This window comes from Salmo salar, chromosome ssa03 (assembly GCF_905237065.1).
Source record: "Salmo salar chromosome ssa03, Ssal_v3.1, whole genome shotgun sequence".
Taxonomy (NCBI): Eukaryota; Metazoa; Chordata; class Actinopteri; order Salmoniformes; family Salmonidae; genus Salmo; species Salmo salar.
In genome coordinates this window covers 95,149,405-95,173,221 of record NC_059444.1, presented here as the reverse complement: position 1 = coordinate 95,173,221, position 23,817 = coordinate 95,149,405, and the positions used below count along the sequence as shown (strand labels likewise).

The window sequence follows — 23,817 nt, the reverse complement described above, 5'->3', positions numbered from 1 at the left end:
TATTACATCTATATCCTGCTACCATCTGACATATTACATCTATATCCTGCTACCATCTGACATATTACATCTATATCCTGCTACCATCTGACATATTACATCTATATCCTGCTACCATCTGACATATTACATCTATATCCTGCTACCATCTGACATATTACATCTATATCCTGCTACCATCTAACAGAACATATTACATCTAAATCCTGCTATCATCTGACATATTACATCTATATTCTGCTACCATCTGACATATTACATCTATATCCTGCTACCATCTGACATATTACATCTATATCCTGCTACCATCTGACATATTACATCTATATCCTGCTACCATCTGACATATTACATCTATATCCTGCTACCATCTGACATATTACATCTATATTCTGCTACCATCTGACATATTACATCTATATCCTGCTACCATCTGACATATTACATCTATATCCTGCTACCATCTGACATATTACATCTATATCCTGCTACCATCTGACATATTACATCTATATCCTGCTACCATCTGACATATTACATCTATATTCTGCTACCATCTGACATATTACATCTAAATCCTGCTACCATCTAACAGAACATATTACATCTATATCCTGCTACCATCTGACATATTACATCTATATTCTGCTACCATCTGACATATTACATCTATATCCTGCTACCATCTGACATATTACATCTATATTCTGCTACCATCTGACATATTACATCTATATCCTGCTACCATCTGACATATTACATCTATATCCTGCTACCATCTGTCATATTACATCTAAATCCTGCTACCATCTGACATATTACATCTATATCCTGCTACCATCTAACAGAACATTACGTCTACATACTGATCAGGATATTTATTGTGCATGTGTTTATAATCCCCTCCCCCTCATTGGTTGTGTTTAAACTAACTCCTGTCCCCTCTCTGTAGGTGCTGGGTCTGTGTTTGGTATCCTTTGGCTTCCTAGAGGTGTTCTACGTGCTGGTGGAGAGGAGTGCAGAGATACATCAACACATGGTCTTCCTGCTTAGCCCTGTTATACGCAGCCTTACTATGGTAAAGAGAGGGAGGGAGGGAGGGAGGGAGGGAGGGAGGGAGGGAGGGAGAGAGAGAGAGAGGGAGGAGTGCAGAGATACACCAACACATGGTATTTCATGAGAGAGAGTGGAGAGAGAGAGAGAGAGAGATAAAGATACGTATGTAGAGAGACAGAGAAAGAAGCAGGGAGATAGAGAGAGATAAAGGTAGTCAGGGAGAGAGAAGAAGAGAGAGAGAGATAAAGGTAGTCAGAGTGAGAGAAGAAGAGAGAGAGAGATAAAGGTAGTCAGAGTGAGAGAAGGAGAGAGAGAGATAAAGGTAGTCAGGGAGAGAGAAGAAGAGAGAGAGATAAAGGTAGTCAGAGTGAGAGAAGAAGAGAGAGAGAGATAAAGGTAGTCAGAGTGAGAGAAGGAGAGAGAGAGATAAAGGTAGTCAGAGTGAGAGAAGAAGAGAGAGAGAGATAAAGGTAGTCAGGGAGAGAGAAGGAGAGAGAGAGATAAAGGTAGTCAGGGAGAGAGAAGAAGAGATAAAGTTAAAGGTAGTCAGGGAGAGAGAAGAAGAGATAAAGTTATGTAGAGAGAAAAGAAGAGATAAAGTTATGTAGAGAGAGAAGAAGAGAGAGAGATAAAGGTAGTTAAGGAGAGAGAAGAAGAGATAAAGTTATGTAGAGAGAAGAAGAGAGAGAGAGATAAAGGTAGTCAAGGAGAGAGAAGGAGAGAGAGAGATAAAGGTAGTCAGGGAGAGAGAAGAAGAGATAAAGTTATGTAGAGAGAAAAGAAGAGATAAAGTTATGTAGAGAGAGAAGAAGAGAGAGAGATAAAGGTAGTCAGGGAGAGAGAAGAAGAGATAAAGTTATGTAGAGAGAGAAGGAGAGAGATAGAGAGCTAGAAGGAGAGCTACCCCAGAATAACTTACCTACTGTACCCTGACACACGTACTAAACTAGGACCACCCTGACAAACTGAACCCTGAGCCAGAGCCAAGTGTGTCAGGGACACGGTCCCATCAGTTAGGGAAACAGACACAGACAGACAACACAAACTGTGAATTATCCATAGCCGTGGTTGGTGCTGCAGACACCACAGTCTAACACGTTACAGTTAAGGAACTTTATAAACACACAAACACACACACACGATACCAAACGGAGAGCTTTTTAAAACACAGGAACACCAGATACCTAACAGAGATATTGTATGAAAGGCTGTGAAGTAATAGTAGTTAATGATATTAGTGCTGTTCAGCCTCATTAAACCTCCTCCACCGTGATGCTCTTGTCTTGTCACCTGTGATCTTACCAGCACACGCGAGTGAACACATGAAGTAAAACCTAACCTAAAGAATATACATTCCACCAAGTCTTCCGTTTTTTTTGGGGGGGGGTTTCACTTTATTTAAACAGGTAGGCTAGTTGAGAACAAGTTCTCATTTGCAACTGCGACCTGGCCAAGATAAAGCATAGCAATTCGACACATACAACAACACAGTTACACATGGAGTAAACAAAACATACAGTCAATAATACAGTAGAAAAAAGAAAACAAAAAGTCTATATACAGTGAGTGCAAATGATGTAAGATAAGGGAGTTAAGGCAATAAATAGGCCATGGTGGTGAAGTAATTATAATATAGCAATTAAACACTGGAGTGGTAGATGTGCAGAAGATGAATGTGCAAGTAGAGATACTGGGGTGCAAAGGAGCAAGATAAATAAATAAATACAGTATGGGGATGAGGTAGATAGATGGGCTGTTTACAGATGGGCTATGTACAGGTGCAGTGATCTGTGAGCTGCTCTGACAGCTGGTGCTTAAAGCTAGTGAGGGAGATATGAGTCTCCAGCTTCAGAGATTTTTGCAGTTCGTTCCAGTCATTGGCAGCAGAGAACTGGAAGGAAAGGCGATCAAAGGAGGAATTGGCTTTGGGGGTGACCAGTGAGATATACCTGCTGGAGCGCGTGCTACGAGTGGGTGCTGCTATGGTGACCAGTGAGCTGAGATAAGGTGGGGCTTTACCTAGCAGAGACTTGTAGATAACCTGTAGCCAGTGGGTTTGGCGATGAGTTAGAAGCGAGGGCCAACCAACAAGAGCATACAGGTTGCAGTGGTGGGTAGTGTATGGGGCTTTGGTGACAAAACGGATGGCACTGTGATAGACTGCATCCAATTTGTTGAGTAGAGTGTTGGAGGCTATTTTATAGATGACATCGCCGAAGTTGAGGATCGGTAGGATGGTCAGTTTTACGAGGGTATGTTTGGTAGCATGAGTGAAGAATGCTTTGTTGCGAAATAGGAAGCCGATTCTAGATTTAACTTTGGATTGGAGATGCTTAATGTGAGTCTGGAAGGAGAGTTTACAGTCTAACCAGACACCCAGGTATTTGTAGTTGTCCACGTATTCTAAGTCAGAGCCGTCCAGAGTAGTGATGCTGGACGGGCGGGCAGGTGCGGGCAGTGATTGATTGAATAGCATGCATTTAGTTTTACTTGCATTTAAGAGCAGTTGGAGGCCACGGAAGGAGAGTTATATGGCATTGATGCTCATCTGGAGGTTAGTTAACACAGTGTCCAAAGAGGGGCCAGAAGTATACAGAATGGTGTCGTCTGCGTAGAGGTGGATCAGAGAATCACCAGCAGCAAGAGCGACATCATTGATGTATACAGAGAAGAGAGTCGGCCCGAGAATTGAACCCTGTGGCACCCCCATAGAGACTGCCAGAGGCCCGGACAACAGGCCCTCCGATTTGACACACTGAACTCTATCAGAGAAGCAGTTGGTCAACCAGGCGAGGCAATCATTTGAGAAACCAAGGCTGTCGAGTCTGGCAATAAGAATGTGGTGATTGACAGAGTTGAAAGCCTTGGCCAGGTCTATGAATACGGCTGCACAGTAATGTCTCTTATCGATGGTGGTTATGATGTCGTTTAGGACCTTGAGCGTGGCTGAGGTGCATCCATGACCAGCTCTGAAACCGGATTGCATAGCGGAGAAGGTACGGTGGGATTCGAAATGGTCGGTAATCTGTTTGTTAACTTGACTTTCGAAGACCTTAGAAAGACAGGGTAGGATAGATATAGGTCTGTAGCAGTTTGGGTCTAGAGTGTCACCCCCTTTGAAGAGGGGGATGACCGAGGCAGCTTTCCAATCTTTGGGAATCTCAGACGATACGAAAGAGAGGTTGAACAGGCTAGTGATAGGGGTTGCAACAATTTCGGCAGATAATTTTAGAAAGAGAGGGTCCAGATTGTCTAGCCCGGCTGATTTGTAGAGGTCCAGATTTTGCAGCTCTTTCAGAACATCAGCTATCTGGATTTGGGTGAAGGAGAAATGGTGGGGGCTTGGCAGGTTGCTGTGGAGGGTGCCGGGCAGTTGACCGGGATAGGGGTAGCCAGGTGGAAAGCATGGCCAGCCGTAGAGAAATGCTTATTGAAATTCTCAATTATAGTGGATTTATCGGTGGTAACAGTGTTTCCTAGCCTCAGAGCAGTGGGCAGCTGGGAGGAGGTCCTCTTATTCTCCATGGACTTTACAGTGTCCCAGAACTTTTTGAGTTTGTAATACAGGATGCAAATTTCTGTTTGAAAAAGCTAGCCTTAGCTTTCCTAACTGCCTGTGTATATTTGTTCCTAACTTCTCATAAAAAGTTGCATATCACGGAGGCTATTCGATGCTAATGCAGAACGCCACAGGATGTTTTTGTGCTGGTCAAGAGCAGACAGGTCTGGAGTGAACCAAAGACTATATCTATTCATAGTTCTACATTTTTTTAATGGGGCATGCTTATTTAAGATGGTGAGGAAGGCACTTTTAAAGAATAACCAGGCATCATCTACTGACAGGATGAGGTCAATGTCATTCCAGGATACCCCGGCCAGGTCAATTAGAAAGGCCTGCTCCTCGCAGGAGTGTTTTAGGGAGTGTTTGACAGTGATGAGGGGTGGTCGTTTGGTCGCAGACCCATTACGGATGCAGGCAATGAGGCAGTGATCGCTGAGATCTTGATTGAAAACAGCAGAGGTGTATTTGGAGGGCGAGTTAGTTAGGATGATATCTATGAGGGTGCCCGTGTTTACGGATTTGGGGTTGTACATGGTAGGTTCATTGATAATTTGTGTGAGATTGAGGGCATCAAGATTAGATTGTAGGATGGCCGGGGTGTTAAGCATGTCCCAGTTTAGGTGACCTAGTAGCACTAGCTCAGAATATAGATGGGGGCAATCAATTCACATATGGTGTCGAGGGCACAGCTGGGGGCCGAGGGTGGTCTATAGCAAGCGGCAATAGTGAGAGACTTGTTTCTGGAAAGGTGCATTTTTAGAAGTAGAAGCTCGAATTGTTTGGGTACAGACTTGGATAGTAATACAGAACTCTACAGGCAATCTTTGCAGTAGATTGCAACACCGCCCCCGTTTGCAGTTCTATCTTGACGGAAAATGTTATAGTTAGGGATGGAGATTTCAGGGTTTTTGGTGGTTTTCCTAAGCCAGGATTCAGACACGGCTAAGACATCCGGGTTGGCAGAGTGTGCTAAAGCAGTGAGTCAAACAAACTTAAGGAGTAGGCTTCTAATGTTGACATGCATGAAACTAAGGCTTTTACGGTTACAGAAGTCAACAAATGAGAGCACCTGGGGAGTGGGAGTGGAGCTAGGCACGGCAGGACCTGGATTAACCTCTACATCACCAGAGGAACAGAGGAGAAGTAGGATAAGGGTACGGCTAAAGGCTATACGAACTGGCCGTCTAGCACGTTCGGAACAGAGAGTAAAAGGAGCAGGTTTCTGGGCACGATAGCATAGATTCAAGGCATAGTGTACAGACAAATGTAAGGTAGGATGTGAGTACATTGGAGGTAAACCTAGGCATTGAGTAATCATGAAAGATACAGTCTCTAGAGACCTTTAAACCAGATGATGTCATCGCATATGTAGGAGGTGGAACAACATGGTTGGTTAAGGCATATTGAGCAGGGCTAGAGGCTCTACAGTGAAATAAGACAGTAATCACTAACCAGGACAGTAATGGACGAGGCATATTGATATTAGAGAGAGGCATGCGTAGCCAAGTGAACATATGGGTCCAGTGAGTGGTTGGGCTGGCTGGGGACACAGCGATTCAGACAGTTAGCAGGCCGGTGCTAACAAGCTAGCAGTTAGTAGGCAGGGGCTAAACAAGCTAGCAGTTAGCAGACAGGGTTAGCAACCAAGCAGTTAGCAGACCGGGGCAAGCAAGCAGTTAGCAGACCGGGGCAGGCAAGCTAGCAGTTAGCAGACCGGGGCAAGCAAGCTAGCAGTTAGTAGACCGGGGCAAGCAAGCTAGCAGTTAGCAGACCGGGGCTAGCAAGTTAGCAGAAGGGCCTTTGGGGGACGTTGCGATGGAGGTAAGTCTGTTTTTGCCTCTTCGTGCGGTGACGTCGATAAACCATTCGTGGATTAGTAGGGTTCCAAGTAGCTCTAGTAGCTAGCAGGCCGCAGTTAGCAGAATGGGCCTTCAGCGGACGTCGCGCCTGAGGGGCCTGTTGGATTCCTCGGGCAAATTATGTCGGTATTCCAGTCGTAGAGGATCGGCGGGGTTCCGTGCCCTTACCAGCAGCAGAAGGGCTCCGGATATTGTAGCCCAGGAGTGGGCTTCGGTGGTGGCACAGGAGCCCTACCTGGCTTCAGGCTAATTGGTGCTTGCTCCAGGATAGAAATGCTAGCCAGGAGTAATCACATGGGATTGCGGTTAGCTAGTTGCGAAGATCCAGATGAAAAAGTTCAGAGTTTGCAGTAGGAATCCGGGGATATGGAGAGAAAAAATTGGTCCATTATGCTCTGATTTGAGTCACGTTGTACGAACTGGCGAGAGCTTTCCGAGCTAAAGGTTAGCTGATGACCGCTAGCATTGGTTTGCTAACTGATAGCTGGTAGGTAGTTAACTGGCTAGCTTCAGTTGAGGGATTCCAGATCCGAAGTAAGTAGAAATACTTTAGAAAAAAACACAGATCCACGCCACATTGGGTGAGGAGGGTTGCAGGAGAGTATTTAGAAGTTGAGGTTTAGGAAAATATTTTAAAAAGATATGCAAAGAAAAAGATGTAAAAAGATATATACAAGGGACACGACCGGACAAAGACGTCTAACTGCTACGCCATCTTGGAATGAAAGTTACACATCTTTTAGCAGACACTCAGCCAACAAATAGACTGAGGGTTATAGCTAGACCTGCATTCTCATACTATTATAGAAAATCTAGCAAATAGTTTCAGCTTATGCTCTAACATGCTTGGAGTTCTTATTGGGTGGTGTTTGCCATTTTGGGACTATTCTATTGGACAAGGCAAACTCAGCCAGGCAAACTCAATCAAGCACAGATAAAGTATTTTAAATGATTTCGAATGGTATTTGAACCCAGATTTGGTTCTAGCACTGCCTTCCAAACATAAACCAGTACAGCAGGGTTCCCAAACTGGCGGCCCATGGGTGGTTTTAATTGGCTCGCTGGTGGTTTTAATTGGCTTGCAGGTGGTTTTAATTGGCTCGCTGGTGGTTTTAATTGGCTCGCTGGTGGTTTTAATTGGCTCGCTGGTGGTTTTATTTGGCTTGTAGGTGGTTTTAATTGGCTCGCTGGTGGTTTTAATTGGCTTGCAGGTGGTTTTAATTGGCTCGCTGGTGGTTTTAATTGGCTCGCTGGTGGTTTTAATTGGCTCGCTGGTGGTTTTAATTGGCTCGCTGGTGGTTTTAATTGGCTCGCTGGTGGTTTTATTTGGCTTGCAGGTGGTTTTAATTGGCTCGCTGGTGGTTTTAATTGGCTCGCTGGTGGTTTTAATTGGCTTGCAGGTGGTTTTAATTGGCTTGCAGGTGGTTTTAATTGGCTCGCTGGTGGTTTTATTTGGCTTGTAGGTGGTTTTAATTGGCTTGCAGGTGGTTTTAATTGGCTTGCAGGTGGTTTTAATTGGCTTGCAGGTGGTTTTAATTGGCTTGCAGGTGGTTTTAATTGGCTCGCAGGTGGTTTTAATTGGCTCGCAGGTGGTTTTATTTGGCTTGCAGGTGGTTTTAATTGGCTTGCAGGTGGTTTTAATTGGCTTGCAGGTGGTTTTAATTGGCTCGCTGGTGGTTTTAATTGGCTCGCTGGTGGTTTTATTTGGCTCGCTGGTGATTTTATTTGGCTTGTAGGTGGTTTTAATTGGCTCGCTGGTGGTTTTAATTGGCTTGCAGGTGGTTTTAATTGGCTCGCTGGTGGTTTTAATTGGCTCGCTGGTGGTTTTAATTGGCTCGCTGGTGGTTTTAATTGGCTCGCTGGTGGTTTTAATTGGCTCGCTGGTGGTTTTATTTGGCTTGCAGGTGGTTTTAATTGGCTCGCTGGTGGTTTTAATTGGCTCGCTGGTGGTTTTAATTGGCTCGCAGGTGGTTTTATTTGGCTTGCTGGTGGTTTTAATTGGCTTGCAGGTGTTTTTTTGGGGGTTTTTTTGGTGTGTGGAATTTTCATTGTTGGACATGAAAGACAAAAAAACACCAGGAAATCAGCTCCAAGTGATTTTCATTCAAGAAATCTGTTCCCAAGTATTCTTACGCATAATTAGAGAGACACGACATTATCATATACAAATGTAAGCAAGGTTTGAAATGATTATGTTTTAGTCAAACACTATATCTGTTTGGGCTTCTTGTGATCAATTTGCAGTGTACAAATCAGCAAAATCTAGTTGATGATTTGGTCTGCTCAATCTCTTCTGGTCAATCTTTTATGGTCAGTGTCTTCTTGCCAATCTTTTATGGTCAGTGTCTTCTTGCCAATCTCTTCTTGGTTGTTGGCGCATTGGGGGGTTTTGGGGGTGGGGGAATGGAATTAATTGTATTTTTTATTTTATTTTCCTTCCTGGGGGGGACTGTGGGAGGGGTCTCGAATGGTTTAGGGACAGCTATTGGGGAACTGTGGGGGGATCTTGGAGGGTTCAGGTTCACGTTTTTACCCTGGTGGTAGATCGGTAAACATGCCCTTGAGCAGGGCATTGACTCTGGATGCTTCTGTGTGTTGCTCTGAATGGAAATCTGTTGGATGACTGGTATGATGTAATTACTGAGTGGCTTCACTGCAAGTATATTGTATGTTTCAAATATTCAATAAATAATAAAAAAAAATAAAAAATCTGTTCTGGTTGATTTCTTCTGTCCAATCTTTTCGGTCCAATCTCTTCTGGCCAATCTCTGCTGTCCAATCTCTTCTGGCCAATCTCTTCTGGCCAATCTCTGCTGTCCAATCTCTTCTGGCCAATCTCTGCTGTCCAATCTCTTCTGGCCAATCTCTTCTGGCCAATCTCTTCTGGCCAATCTCTTCTGCTTAATCTCTTCTGGTCAATGTCTCCATCTCATCTCTCTCCCTCTCCTCATTCTCTCTCCCCAGCTCCTGGCAGTGTGTGTGATCCAGTGGGAGAGGATGAAGGGATGTCGTTCTTCCGTTCTTCTCTTCCTCTTCTGGACTCTGACAGTGGTCTGCTCCCTCGTTCCACTCAGAGCCAACACACAGCAGATCATAGAAGAGGTGTGTGTGTGTGTGTGTACACTGTTTGTGTGTGAGTGTGTGTGTACACTGTGTGTGTGTGTGTGTGTGTGTGTGTGTGTGTGTGTGTGTGTGTGTGTGTGTGTGTGTGTGTGTGTGTGTGTGTGTGTGTGTGTGTGTGTGTGTGTGTGTGTGTGTGTGTGTGTGTGTGTGTGCGTGTGTGTGTGTGTGTGCGCGTGCGTGCGTGCATGCGTGCGTGCTGTCCGTGTGTGTGTTTGTGTCTGAGGTCTATATGTCTACCCTGCTGTGGGCAGTGGAGGCTTTTCCAGTCTGTGGGTCCACAGTCATCCCTCCATCTGCTCTCTCCTCCATCTTCTCTCTCCTCCATCTCTCTATCTCTCCATCCATCTCCTGCTGTTCTCGCCCTCTCTCATTACGCCAACACACACAGCAATCAACATCTGGCTCCCTCATACAAATCTGGCCCTAAATCTCACACTGTACATGATCTACAGTATGTATGTGATATATGGAGGGTTGGGGTATGTAATTACTATCTGTTTGTCCTGGGTGGGTTAGTCTAGTCTCAGGTTTCATTGAGTTAACATATCATATCTGTTACAGTAGATTAATTGTGTGGTTTAGGTGGCTGACTTGCTTGGTTTAACACATACAAACATGCACAAACAATGTGGCATTGTTGAATGCAGAACCAGTTAGGTTAACAGGCTTTAGGTCCAGTAGGAACCAGTTAGGTTTACAGGCTTTAGGTCCAGTGGGTACTCTGAGAGTACAGTTGGAAGTCTGAGAGTACAGTTGGAAGTCTGAGAGCACAGTTGGAGGTCTGAGAGTACAGTTGGAACACTGAGAGTACAGTTGGAAGTCTGAGAGTACAGTTGGAACACTGAGAGTACAGTTGGAAGTCTGAGAGTACAGTTGGAACACTGAGATTACAGTTGGAAGTCTGAGAGTACAGTTGGAAGTCGGAGAGTACAGTTGGAAGTCGGAGAGTACAGTTGGAAGTCGGAGAGTACAGTTGGAGTCTGAGAGTACAGTTGGAACACAGAGTACAGTTGGAAGTCGGAGAGTACAGTTGGAACACTGAAAGTGCATTTGGAACACTGAGAGTACAGTTGGAACACTGAGAGTACAGTTGGAAGTCTGAGAGTACAGTTGGAACACTGAGAGTACAGTTGGAACACTGAGAGTACAGTTGGAAGTCTGAGAGTACAGTTGGAACACTGACAGTACCATTAGAGCTCTGAAAGTACAGGATGTGAAACAGGAGGATTTGTTTGGCCTTGGTGGTCGACGGGATTGTCATGACGTTGCCCTCTGGGTTTTCTATGCACCATCCCCCGACCTCTATACTTCTGACACAAGGCTGTGTGAAGGGGTCGTAAAATTCCGAAGGAGAATGTCCTGCCTCATGGCCCCAGTATAAAGAGACAGAGTGTTTTCATGGAGAGAACAAAGGATTCTTCCACCTCACAGAATTGGAGAACCGAACGACATTTATGTTCTGGAGAAGGTATAAAAGATCGGTGAAGAATCCAGCTACGAACTGGTCCGCTTGGTACAATTTTGTGAGGCTCATTAGAGACTATATGGCCATATTACCATACTAAGGTTTATATACTAGCCTCAGCGATGAGACTTACATCTAATGGTTGTATAAAATGATTTAATAAGATTAAAGCTATTTGGAATATGTTGAGATGCTATGTATTGATGTTAATGTGAGAGAATTTTATTTCTGTACAAAGCTTAACTCAGTCATCGGCACGCCCCCAGGGACACAGACAGGACAAGGCGTCATGTGACAGCCTTTTCTATGTTCAGTATAAAACCCCCACCCAGAATGTCTTTCTTGAGACCAGGCCCCCACTCCATTACGAGTTGGCCAATAGGTTTGACCATGCATCCCTCTACTGAACTTTAACCATACCACATGGTTAAACCTTTAGACTATCGATACCGACAGAATAATAACAAGTCTTTGATATGAATTACTAGTCTGCAGCTAGAAATTCGGTATCATTGAACGTGAAGACCGACCAAACATCCATTCTATAACGACATTAATGAATGTCGCTTTGAAAGATCCATTCTAACCGAGAGAGAGAGAGAGAGAGAGAGAGAGAGAGAGAGAGAGAGAGAGAGACAGAGAGAGAGAGAGAAAGAGGACTCTCCAACAGGACAAACCTTTCCAACAAAGATCATGACGACACACTGAGCGTAAATATATATATTGATTGCAATTGTTTCCGAATGAGTGAGCGTTCATGTGCAAAGGATTAGCATATCAATTGTTAATATTTATCAACTCTGTTGTGCCTTCTCAGCTGACCCCCCACTACTCTTTTGTTTAACAAGCCGCCATGCCGGTTTAGCCCACTAGGGCACATTCCTCCACCATTTTGTAACGATACCAACTGTTTTGTATGCTTTCTGTGAATTACTTAGTTTAGTAAATAAATGATTTTAAGACAATTGATGTATGGATGACTTAGTGAAGACTGGTTTCGTGCAGATAACAACAATTTACGGCGTTTGGAATGAGACTGACGCGAGGTAATAACACATCATTAATGAGGAGACAAATCGACCAGATATTATGATATCTGGAAAGTTATATTAGGAAAATTATAACTTTGTAATCTGAATATTTTCCTTGGTGCCCCGACTTCCTAGTTAATTACAGTTACATGGTTAATCAGTTTAATCGCGTAATAATAATTACAGAGAGTTATTTGATAAACATGTCTTCAAGTTAATGATGCCCAAAGACACGACAGGATTATAATATGGGAACCCACCCTCAATTCTCCCTTTCCCTTTCCCTCTCCTTCTCCCTCCCCCTCCCCCTCATCCTCTCTTTCTCTCTCTCTCTCTCTCTCTCTCTCTCTCTCTCTCTCTCTCTGCTCTCTCTCTCTCTCTCTCTCTCTCTCTCTCTCTCTGTTTCGCTCCCTCTCTCTATCTCTCTCTCTCACACATGTTCTGTCAATAACCAATCACCCACTTCCTGTGTTGTAGGGGTTCTTCACAGACGCGATGCGCTTCATAGCATTCTTCGTCTACTTCTCCCTGCAGCTGACCCAGCTAATCCTCAGCTGCTTCTCTGACCAACGCCCCAGCACAGACACACACACGTACAAAAAGGTACCCAGCACAGACACACACACCTACAGAATGGTACCCAGCACAGCCAAATGTAGACAAACATAGACAAACACAGACAAACACAGCAACAAAAAGGTAGGAGTGAGGTTAGAAATCCTAAAGGATGAGGTTTTTAGTAGTCAGATTAATATTCATTTGAATAGAATCAGGATTACATGAAGACACCAAGGCCAGGATTCAGTACAGACTGCATTGACAGACAAACACATTGCTCTTGTTCAGGCCATGTAGTAAGTGACTTTTAAAGGTAATTTACACTTGAGCCAACATCTGCAGCATTTATCATGAATGGGGATCTCTGCGAAGGTTGGAGAAATGCTCTTTACAAGGCGTATTGTGGGTAGCTCAGTGCACAGTGGTAAAACACGCTTTCACAGCAGTAGAAGGTGCTTTCACAGCGGTAGAAGGTGCTTTCACAGTGGTAGAAGGTGCTTTCACAGTGGTAGAAGGTGCTTTCACAGCAATAGAAGGTGCTTTCACAGCGATAGAAGGTGCTTTCACAGCGGTAGAAGGTGCTTTCACTGCAGTAGAAGGTGCTTTCACAGTGATAGAAGGTGATTTCACAGCGGTAGAAGGTGCTTTCACATCAGTAGAAGGTGCTTTCACAGCAGTAGAAGGTGCTTTCACAGCGGTAGAAGGTGCTTTCACAGCGGTAGAAGGTGGTTTCACAGCGATAGAAGGTGCTTTCACAGCGGTAGAAGGTGCTTTCACAGCGGTAGAAGGTGCTTTGAATGAATCTGGGCCTAAGACCCTGTGTCTTATCCCCTACAGAACCCCTGTCCAGTGGAGGACGCCTCTTTCCTCTCTAAGATGCTCTTCTGGTGGTTTGGAGGGTAAGACTGGGCAGCCTTAAATTGTTACAGTGATGGATATGAGATGTGTAATTATAGGGGAAACTGAATAATCAATATATGCCATTTATCAGATGCTTTTAATTTCCTTTTCGCTACCTCCCTCCTCCCTCCTTCTCCCTCCTCCACCCCTCCTCCCCTTCTCCCCTCCTCCTCCTCCTCCTCCCCCTCTTCCTCCTCCTCCTCCTCTTCCTCCTCCTCCTCCTCCTCCTCCTCCTCCTCCCCTCTCTCAGGTTGGTTATTAGAGGTTATCGTACTCCCCTGCAGGCAGAGGATCTCTGGTGTCTTAGAGAAGAAGACTCTTCAGACTGTATCATAGCAGACCTGGAGAAAGACTGGGCCAGGGAGTGTAGTAAACTACAACAGTAAGACTACTACACTACATACTACACCTTACTACACACTACATACTACACCCTACACACTACACCACACCCTACACACTACAACCCACACACTACACACTACATACTACACCCTACACACTACACCCTACACCCTACACACCACACCTGTTGTACTAAAACAGTAAGACTACTACACCCCATACTACATACTACACCCTACTACACACTACATACTACACCCTACACACTACACCACACCTTACACACTACAACCCACACACTACATACTACACCCTACACACTACACCCTACACACCACACCCTACACACTACACCCTACACACTACACCCTACACACCACACACACTACATACTACACCCTACACCCTACTCACTACATATGTAAGTCCTAAACTGACTGTTTAATATCTAACCTCCTCTCTGTTTTTCTCTCCCTCCACCAGAAAGGAGTGTAGTCTGTCTGGCTGTCGTCCTACAGGTCCTAAACTGACTGTTTAATATCTAACCTCCTCTCTGTTTTTCTCTCCCTCCACCAGAAAGGAGTGTAGTCTGTCTGGCTGTCGTCCTACAGGTCCTAAACTGACTGTTTAATATCTAACCTCCTCTCTGTTTTTCTCTCCCTCCACCAGAAAGGAGTGTAGTCTGTCTGGCTGTCGTCCTACAGGTCCTAAACTGACTGTTTAATATCTAACCTCCTCTCTGTTTTTCTCTCCCTCCACCAGAAAGGAGTGTAGTCTGTCTGGCTGTCGTCCTACAGGTCCTAAACTGACTGTTTAATATCTAACCTCCTCTCTGTTTTTCTCTCCCTCCACCAGAAAGGAGTGTAGTCTGTCTGGCTGTCGTCCTACAGGTCCTAAACTGACTGTTTAATATCTAACCTCCTCTCTGTTTTTCTCTCCCTCCACCAGAAAGGAGTGTAGTCTGTCTGGCTGTCGTCCTACAGGTCCTAAACTGACTGTTTAATATCTAACCTCCTCTCTGTTTTTCTCTCCCTCCACCAGAAAGGAGTGTAGTCTGTCTGGCTGTCGTCCTACAGGTCCTAAACTGACTGTTTAATATCTAACCTCCTCTCTGTTTTTCTCTCCCTCCACCAGAAAGGAGTGTAGTCTGTCTGGCTGTCGTCCTACAGGTCCTAAACTGACTGTTTAATATCTAACCTCCTCTCTGTTTTTCTCTCCCTCCACCAGAAAGGAGTGTAGTCTGTCTGGCTGTCGTCCTACAGGTCCTAAACTGACTGTTTAATATCTAACCTCCTCTCTGTTTTTCTCTCCCTCCACCAGAAAGGAGTGTAGTCTGTCTGGCTGTCGTCCTACAGGTCCTAAACTGACTGTTTAATATCTAACCTCCTCTCTGTTTTTCTCTCCCTCCACCAGAAAGGAGTGTAGTCTGTCTGGCTGTCGTCCTACAGGTCCTAAACTGACTGTTTAATATCTAACCTCCTCTCTGTTTTTCTCTCCCTCCACCAGAAAGGAGTGTAGTCTGTCTGGCTGTCGTCCTACAGGTCCTAAACTGACTGTTTAATATCTAACCTCCTCTCTGTTTTCTCTCCCTCCACCAGAAAGGAGTGTAGTCTGTCTGGCTGTCGTCCTACAGGTCCTAAACTGACTGTTTAATATCTAACCTCCTCTCTGTTTTTCTCTCCCTCCACCAGAAAGGAGTGTAGTCTGTCTGGCTGTCGTCCTACAGGTCCTAAACTGACTGTTTAATATCTAACCTCCTCTCTGTTTTTCTCTCCCTCCACCAGAAAGGAGTGTAGTCTGTCTGGCTGTCGTCCTACAGGTCCTAAACTGACTGTTTAATATCTAACCTCCTCTCTGTTTTTCTCTCCCTCCACCAGAAAGGAGTGTAGTCTGTCTGGCTGTCGTCCTACAGGTCCTAAACTGACTGTTTAATATCTAACCTCCTCTCTGTTTTTCTCTCCCTCCACCAGAAAGGAGTGTAGTCTGTCTGGCTGTCGTCCTACAGGTCCTAAACTGACTGTTTAATATCTAACCTCCTCTCTGTTTTTCTCTCCCTCCACCAGAAAGGAGTGTAGTCTGTCTGGCTGTCGTCCTACAGGTCCTAAACTGACTGTTTAATATCTAACCTCCTCTCTGTTTTTCTCTCCCTCCACCAGAAAGGAGTGTAGTCTGTCTGGCTGTCGTCCTACAGGTCCTAAACTGACTGTTTAATATCTAACCTCCTCTCTGTTTTTCTCTCCCTCCACCAGAAAGGAGTGTAGTCTGTCTGGCTGTCGTCCTACAGGTCCTAAACTGACTGTTTAATATCTAACCTCCTCTCTGTTTTTCTCTCCCTCCACCAGAAAGGAGTGTAGTCTGTCTGGCTGTCGTCCTACAGGTCCTAAACTGACTGTTTAATATCTAACCTCCTCTCTGTTTTTCTCTCCCTCCACCAGAAAGGAGTGTAGTCTGTCTGGCTGTCGTCCTACAGGTCCTAAACTGACTGTTTAATATCTAACCTCCTCTCTGTTTTTCTCTCCCTCCACCAGAAAGGAGTGTAGTCTGTCTGGCTGTCGTCCTACAGGTCCTAAACTGACTGTTTAATATCTAACCTCCTCTCTGTTTTTCTCTCCCTCCACCAGAAAGGAGTGTAGTCTGTCTGGCTGTCGTCCTACAGGTCCTAAACTGACTGTTTAATATCTAACCTCCTCTCTGTTTTTCTCTCCCTCCACCAGAAAGGAGTGTAGTCTGTCTGGCTGTCGTCCTACAGGTCCTAAACTGACTGTTTAATATCTAACCTCCTCTCTGTTTTTCTCTCCCTCCACCAGAAAGGAGTGTAGTCTGTCTGGCTGTCGTCCTACAGGTCCTAAACTGACTGTTTAATATCTAACCTCCTCTCTGTTTTTCTCTCCCTCCACCAGAAAGGAGTGTAGTCTGTCTGGCTGTCGTCCTACAGGTCCTAAACTGACTGTTTAATATCTAACCTCCTCTCTGTTTTTCTCTCCCTCCACCAGAAAGGAGTGTAGTCTGTCTGGCTGTCGTCCTACAGGTCCTAAACTGACTGTTTAATATCTAACCTCCTCTCTGTTTTTCTCTCCCTCCACCAGAAAGGAGTGTAGTCTGTCTGGCTGTCGTCCTACAGGTCCTAAACTGACTGTTTAATATCTAACCTCCTCTCTGTTTTTCTCTCCCTCCACCAGAAAGGAGTGTAGTCTGTCTGGCTGTCGTCCTACAGGTCCTAAACTGACTGTTTAATATCTAACCTCCTCTCTGTTTTTCTCTCCCTCCACCAGAAAGGAGTGTAGTCTGTCTGGCTGTCGTCCTACAGGTCCTAAACTGACTGTTTAATATCTAACCTCCTCTCTGTTTTTCTCTCCCTCCACCAGAAAGGAGTGTAGTCTGTCTGGCTGTCGTCCTACAGGTCCTAAACTGACTGTTTAATATCTAACCTCCTCTCTGTTTTTCTCTCCCTCCACCAGAAAGGAGTGTAGTCTGTCTGGCTGTCGTCCTACAGGTCCTAAACTGACTGTTTAATATCTAACCTCCTCTCTGTTTTTCTCTCCCTCCACCAGAAAGGAGTGTAGTCTGTCTGGCTGTCGTCCTACAGGTCCTAAACTGACTGTTTAATATCTAACCTCCTCTCTGTTTTTCTCTCCCTCCACCAGAAAGGAGTGTAGTCTGTCTGGCTGTCGTCCTACAGGTCCTAAACTGACTGTTTAATATCTAACCTCCTCTCTGTTTTTCTCTCCCTCCACCAGAAAGGAGTGTAGTCTGTCTGGCTGTCGTCCTACAGGTCCTAAACTGACTGTTTAATATCTAACCTCCTCTCTGTTTTTCTCTCCCTCCACCAGAAAGGAGTGTAGTCTGTCTGGCTGTCGTCCTACAGGTCCTAAACTGACTGTTTAATATCTAACCTCCTCTCTGTTTTTCTCTCCCTCCACCAGAAAGGAGTGTAGTCTGTCTGGCTGTCGTCCTACAGGTCCTAAACTGACTGTTTAATATCTAACCTCCTCTCTGTTTTTCTCTCCCTCCACCAGAAAGGAGTGTAGTCTGTCTGGCTGTCGTCCTACAGGTCCTAAACTGACTGTTTAATATCTAACCTCCTCTCTGTTTTTCTCTCCCTCCACCAGAAAGGAGTGTAGTCTGTCTGGCTGTCGTCCTACAGGTCCTAAACTGACTGTTTAATATCTAACCTCCTCTCTGTTTTTCTCTCCCTCCACCAGAAAGGAGTGTAGTCTGTCTGGCTGTCGTCCTACAGGTCCTAAACTGACTGTTTAATATCTAACCTCCTCTCTGTTTTTCTCTCCCTCCACCAGAAAGGAGTGTAGTCTGTCTGGCTGTCGTCCTACAGGTCCTAAACTGACTGTTTAATATCTAACCTCCTCTCTGTTTTTCTCTCCCTCCACCAGAAAGGAGTGTAGTCTGTCTGGCTGTCGTCCTACAGGTCCTAAACTGACTGTTTAATATCTAACCTCCTCTCTGTTTTTCTCTCCCTCCACCAGAAAGGAGTGTAGTCTGTCTGGCTGTCGTCCTACAGGTCCTAAACTGACTGTTTAATATCTAACCTCCTCTCTGTTTTTCTCTCCCTCCACCAGAAAGGAGTGTAGTCTGTCTGGCTGTCGTCCTACAGGTCCTAAACTGACTGTTTAATATCTAACCTCCTCTCTGTTTTTCTCTCCCTCCACCAGAAAGGAGTGTAGTCTGTCTGGCTGTCGTCCTACAGGTCCTAAACTGACTGTTTAATATCTAACCTCCTCTCTGTTTTTCTCTCCCTCCACCAGAAAGGAGTGTAGTCTGTCTGGCTGTCGTCCTACAGGTCCTAAACTGACAGAACAGACCCAGCTGTTGAAGAAGCTGAGACAGGAACAGAACTCAGGGTTCTGTCTCTTCAGAGTTCTGGCTCGGAGCTTTGGACCTTTCTTCCTCAAAGGGATCCTCTTCCTCATCTTCCACGACATCTTCATGTTCTCCATACCACAGGTGCTCAGGTGAGAACCAGAGTGTATGTGCCCTGGTCAAAGGTAGAACACTACGTTGTCCCAGGAGAGAGTGTATGGGCCCTGGTCAAAGGTAGGACACTATGTTGACCCAGGAGAGAGTGTATGGGCCCTGGTCAAAGGTAGAACACTACGTTGTCCCAGGAGAGAGTGTATGGGCCCTGGTCAAAGGTAGGACACTATGTTGACCCAGGAGAGAGTGTATGGGCCCTGGTCAAAGTCAGGACACTACGTTGAATTTTTGCACATTTTTTGCTCCTCACCCATTCTCTTATGACATAAACCCACCCTACAAAACCCTGTCGGAGTCCCAAATAGCCCCCTAATTTACACACCCTACAAAACACTGTCGGAGTCCCAAATATCCCCCTAATTTACACACCCTACCAAACCCTACTGGGTCCAAAATAGCCCCCTAATTTACACACCCTACCACACCCTTTTTGGGTCCCAAATAGCCCCCTAATTTACACACCCTACAAAACCCTGTCTGGGTCCCAAATAGCCCCCTAATTTACACACCCTACCACACCCTGTTTGGGTCCCAAATCACACCCTGGTGCATCAAAACAGGTGTGTAGCAGTATACAGCCCAAATGATTTAAGTACATCTCAGTCTCTCTAACATAGCATCATTAAAAACCCTGTTTTTCCTCACCCCCCTCCAGCCTCCTCCTGGGGTTCATGCGTGACCAGGACAGCGACCTGTGGAAGGGCTTCATGTTTGCCTTGCTGTTGTTCCTCCTGTCCAGCCTCCAGTCCCTGTTTAACCATCAGTACATGTACTCCTGCTTCACCGTGGGAATGAGGGTGAAGACAGCTGTCATGGGCCTGGTCTACAGGAAGGTATGGAGAGAGAGTAAGAGACAACGAGAAGAGATAGAGGATGGTTTTTTATCACACCATTTTAGAAGCATTACAGAGTATCAATGGCAGCCAAGGCTGAATGGAAATGATTTAATACAATTTGCACATATCATACAGGAAGAAAGCACAAACGAATGATCAAACTACAACATACAAAGTGACGGGGAGGGGGGGGGGCGCTTCCTTTTAGGTGGTTGTGGAATTTAACACTCTCTCTCTGTCTGTCTCTCTCCCCTCCTCCCTCCCCCTGTAGTCTCTAGTGATCAGCAGTGCAGCGCGGCAGTCCTGTACCGTGGGAGAGATTGTTAACCTGGTGTCAGCCGACACTCAGAAGCTCATGGACATGGTGGTCTATTTCAACGCTGTGTGGGTGGCTCCCATTGAGATAGCTCTCTGTCTCTTCTTCCTGTGGCAGGTAGGTAGAACACACACAGGTACGCACACGCACACACAGGCAGGTACACTCACCCACTGCTGTTACCCCTCTCCTGTATCTAACAGCGTCTGGGTCCGTCAGCCCTAGCTGGCATCGCCACGGTGATCCTTATCTTCCCTCTCAACGGCTTCATCGCCAAGATGAGGAGCAAGCTGCAGGTCAGTTCACACACACACACACACACACACACACACACACACACACACACACACACACACACACACACACACACACACACACACACCGTTTGTTTTACTATCCTCGTGATGACCAAGAGAGACTTACAGTAGTGAGTGAGTACATTTTCATTGTTACTGGTCCCCCGTGGGAATCAAACGCACAACCCTGGTGTTGCAAGAGCAATGCTCTACCAACTGAGACACACGGGACCTCACCCTAACCCTGACCCCAACCCCTAACCCCGACCCCAACCCCTAACCCCGACCCCAACCCCTAACCCTGACCCCAACCCCTAACCCCAACCCCTAACCCTGACCCCAACCCCTAACCCTGACCCCAACCCCTAACCCTGACCCCTAACCCGAACCCCGACCCCTAACCCTGACCCCTAACCCTGACCCCTAACCCTGACTCCTGACCCTGACCCCTAACCCTGACTCCTAACCCTGACTCCTGACCCCGACCCCTGACCCTGACTCCTAACCCTGACTCCTAACCCTGACTCCTGACCCTGACTCCTGACCCCAACCCCTAACCCTGACCCCAACCCCTAACCCCGACCCCAACCCCTAACCCCGACCCCAACCCCTAACCCTGACCCCAACCCCTAACCCTGACCCCAACCCCTAACCCCAACCCCTAACCCTGACCCCAACCGGTAACCCTGACCCCAACCCCTAACCCTGACCCCAACCGGTAACCCTGACCCCAACCCCTAACCCTGACCCCAACCCCTAACCCTGACCCCTAACCCTAACCCCAACCCCTAACCCCTAACCCTGACCCCTAACCCTGACCCCTAACCCTGACTCCTGACCCTTACTCCTAACCCTGACCCCTAACCCTGACTCCTGACCCCAACCCCTAACCCTGACCCCTAACCCTGACTCCTAACCCTGACTCCTGACCCCAACCCCTAACCCTGACTCCTAACCCTGACTCCTGACCCTGACTCCTGACCCCAACCCCTAACCCTGACTCCTAACCCTGACCCCTAACCCTGACTCCTAACCCTGACTCCTAACCCTGACCCCTAACCCTGACTCCTGACCCTTACTCCTAACCCTGACTCCTGACCCCAACCCCTAACCCTGACTCCTAACTCTGACCCCTAACCCTGACTCCTGACCCTTACTCCTAACCCTGACTCCTGACCCCAACCCCTAACCCTGACCCCTGACCCCTAACCCTGACTCCTAACCCTGACTCCTGACCCCAACCCCTAACCCTGACCCCTAACCCTGACCCCTAACCCTGACCCCTAACCCTGACCTCTAACCCTGACTCCTGACCCTTACTCCTAACCCTGACCCCTAACCCTGACTCCTGACCCCAACCCCTAACCCTGACTCTTAACTCTGACCTCTAACCCTGACTCCTGACCCCAACCCCTAACCCTGACTACTAACCCTGACTACTAACCCTGACTCCTAACCCTGACTCCTAACCCTGACACCTAACCCTGACTCCTGACCCTGACTCCTGACCCCAACCCCTAACCCTGACTCCTAACCCTGACACCTAACCCTGACTCCTGACCCTGACTCCTGACCCCAACCCCTAACCCTGACTCCTAACCCTGACCCCTAACCCTGACTCCTGACCCCAACCCCTAACCCTGACTCCTAACCCTGACTCCTGACCCTGACTCCTGACCCTGACTCCTAACCCTGACTCCTGACCCTGACTCTTAACCCTGACCCCTAACCCTGACCCCTAACCCTGACTCCTAACCCCGACTCCTAACCCCGACCCCTAACCCTGACTCCTAACCCTGACTCCTAACCCTGACTCCTAACCCTGACTCCTGACCCCACGCACACGCACTCACACACACACACACACACACACACACACACACACACACACACACACACACACACACACACACTAGAATCTATGAATGACCACGCAAAACAGAACCCAATAAAACCCAGAGATTCTCTCCTTTATTTAGTCAGATAACCGATCATTGGCAGTAATACTACTCCTAAATATTAGAAACAGACTCTCTAGCTCCTTAGTCCCCCTCAGGACCCTGTCAGAGGCTTGATAAACGGCTGATGATCAACTAATATGACTTTACATACACCATGTCTGGTTTCCATTGACGCGTTACACAGTAACTCATACAGTACTGCTCTAATAGGCTGCGATGGGTTGTGAGGAAACACAGCATCCAACCACACACTGCTCTTTGTCATTGGGTATTAACGTTATTGTAATGTACATGCATACTTACTTGTGTTCCGTATGCCATTATAAAATCCTCTATTGCGTAAAACTGTACAGATTTAATTGACCTGAATTATCTATCCTTTCTTTAATAAGGTCATATAGAAGTCATAGTCTTTAATAAAAACAGACTACATTTCTTCTAGAATGTTCTGTAATAAACATGAACTTCAACTAGATTTAGTATTTCTATTCCATATTCAGTATTCCTTATTCCATATTCAGTATTCCTTATTCCATATTCAGTGTTCTGAATTCCATATTCAGTATTCCTTATTCCATATTCAGTGTTCTGAATTCCATATTCAGTATTCCGTATTCCATATTCAGTGTTCTGAATTCCATATTCAGTATTCCTTATTCCATATTCAGTGTTCTGAATTCCATATTCCGTACTAATTCCCTACTCTGTGTTCCCGGGTGGTGTTTCCAGGAAGTCCAGATGCGTTATACAGACAGCAGGATCAAGCTGATGAATGAGATCCTGAGTGGGATTAAGATCCTGAAGTTCTACGCCTGGGAACAGGCCTTCCTGGAGAGGGTTCTGGGTTACCGGGAGAAAGAACTCAATGCCCTGAAGAGATCCCAGGTCCTCTACTCCATCTCCATTGCCTCCTTCAACTCCTCATCCTTCCTGGTGAGTTACGACCTGTCGTAGAGCCTACGTAAGCCTGTCATAAACATTACAGATGTCACTATCAATACGTTATCAATACTCCATCTCCACTAAACTCTGAACCTGTTTCCTGACCTCAGACTACATAAGAGACTACTACATAAGGCTACATAACCCTTCATAGGGCTGTCATAACCATGTCCTGTGCTCCCACAGATAGCATTCGCCATGTTCGGGGTCTACGTCCTCATCGACGATAAGAACATCCTCGACGCCCAGAAGGTGTTCGTTTCCATGGCTCTCATCAACATTTTGAAGACGCCCCTCAGCCAGCTGCCCTTCGCTATGAGCACCACCATGCAGGTCAGTCAGGGGTCACGCCATGGTGATGTCATCACTAATGGACCAAACAGAACAATGTGGCCCTGGCAAGGTATATCATTAACGGATGATTGAAAATCATTTGAAATGTCTTTCATTCAAGTATTTGTGTGTGCAGGCCATTGTCTCTCTGAGGCGTCTGGGAAAGTTCCTGTGCCAGGATGAGCTGAAGCCTGACGACGTAGATAGAGAACCATACAGCCCTGGTGAGAACACACACACACACA

The 23,817-nt window shown here is 46.2% G+C and overlaps 1 protein-coding gene and 1 long non-coding RNA gene across 4 annotated transcripts in view; one reads left to right on the top strand and one right to left on the bottom strand.

Moving 5' to 3' along the window:
• LOC106601939 (multidrug resistance-associated protein 1) overlaps positions 1-23,817 on the top strand; it is a 65,691-nt gene that overhangs the window by 13,674 nt on the left and 28,200 nt on the right. For all 3 annotated transcript variants that reach the window (XR_006769312.1, XM_045715883.1, XM_045715884.1), the window contains exons 3-14: positions 953-1,078; positions 9,442-9,579; positions 12,574-12,699; positions 13,492-13,553; positions 13,805-13,936; positions 18,660-18,866; positions 19,544-19,721; positions 19,996-20,157; positions 20,244-20,336; positions 23,027-23,230; positions 23,426-23,572; positions 23,709-23,796. Coding sequence is in view for 2 of the 3 variants with exons in the window: in XM_045715883.1 (XP_045571839.1) it covers positions 953-1,078; positions 9,442-9,579; positions 12,574-12,699; positions 13,492-13,553; positions 13,805-13,936; positions 18,660-18,866; positions 19,544-19,721; positions 19,996-20,157; positions 20,244-20,336; positions 23,027-23,230; positions 23,426-23,572; positions 23,709-23,796 (1,663 nt within the window). In the remaining variant the exon portion in view is untranslated. The remainder of the gene's footprint in view (positions 1-952; positions 1,079-9,441; positions 9,580-12,573; positions 12,700-13,491; positions 13,554-13,804; positions 13,937-18,659; positions 18,867-19,543; positions 19,722-19,995; positions 20,158-20,243; positions 20,337-23,026; positions 23,231-23,425; positions 23,573-23,708; positions 23,797-23,817) is intronic.
• LOC123741752 (uncharacterized) overlaps positions 22,281-23,817 on the bottom strand; it is a 1,904-nt gene continuing 367 nt past the window's right edge. The window contains exon 2 of the long non-coding RNA XR_006769313.1: positions 22,281-23,793. This is a non-coding gene — a long non-coding RNA (uncharacterized lncRNA). The remainder of the gene's footprint in view (positions 23,794-23,817) is intronic.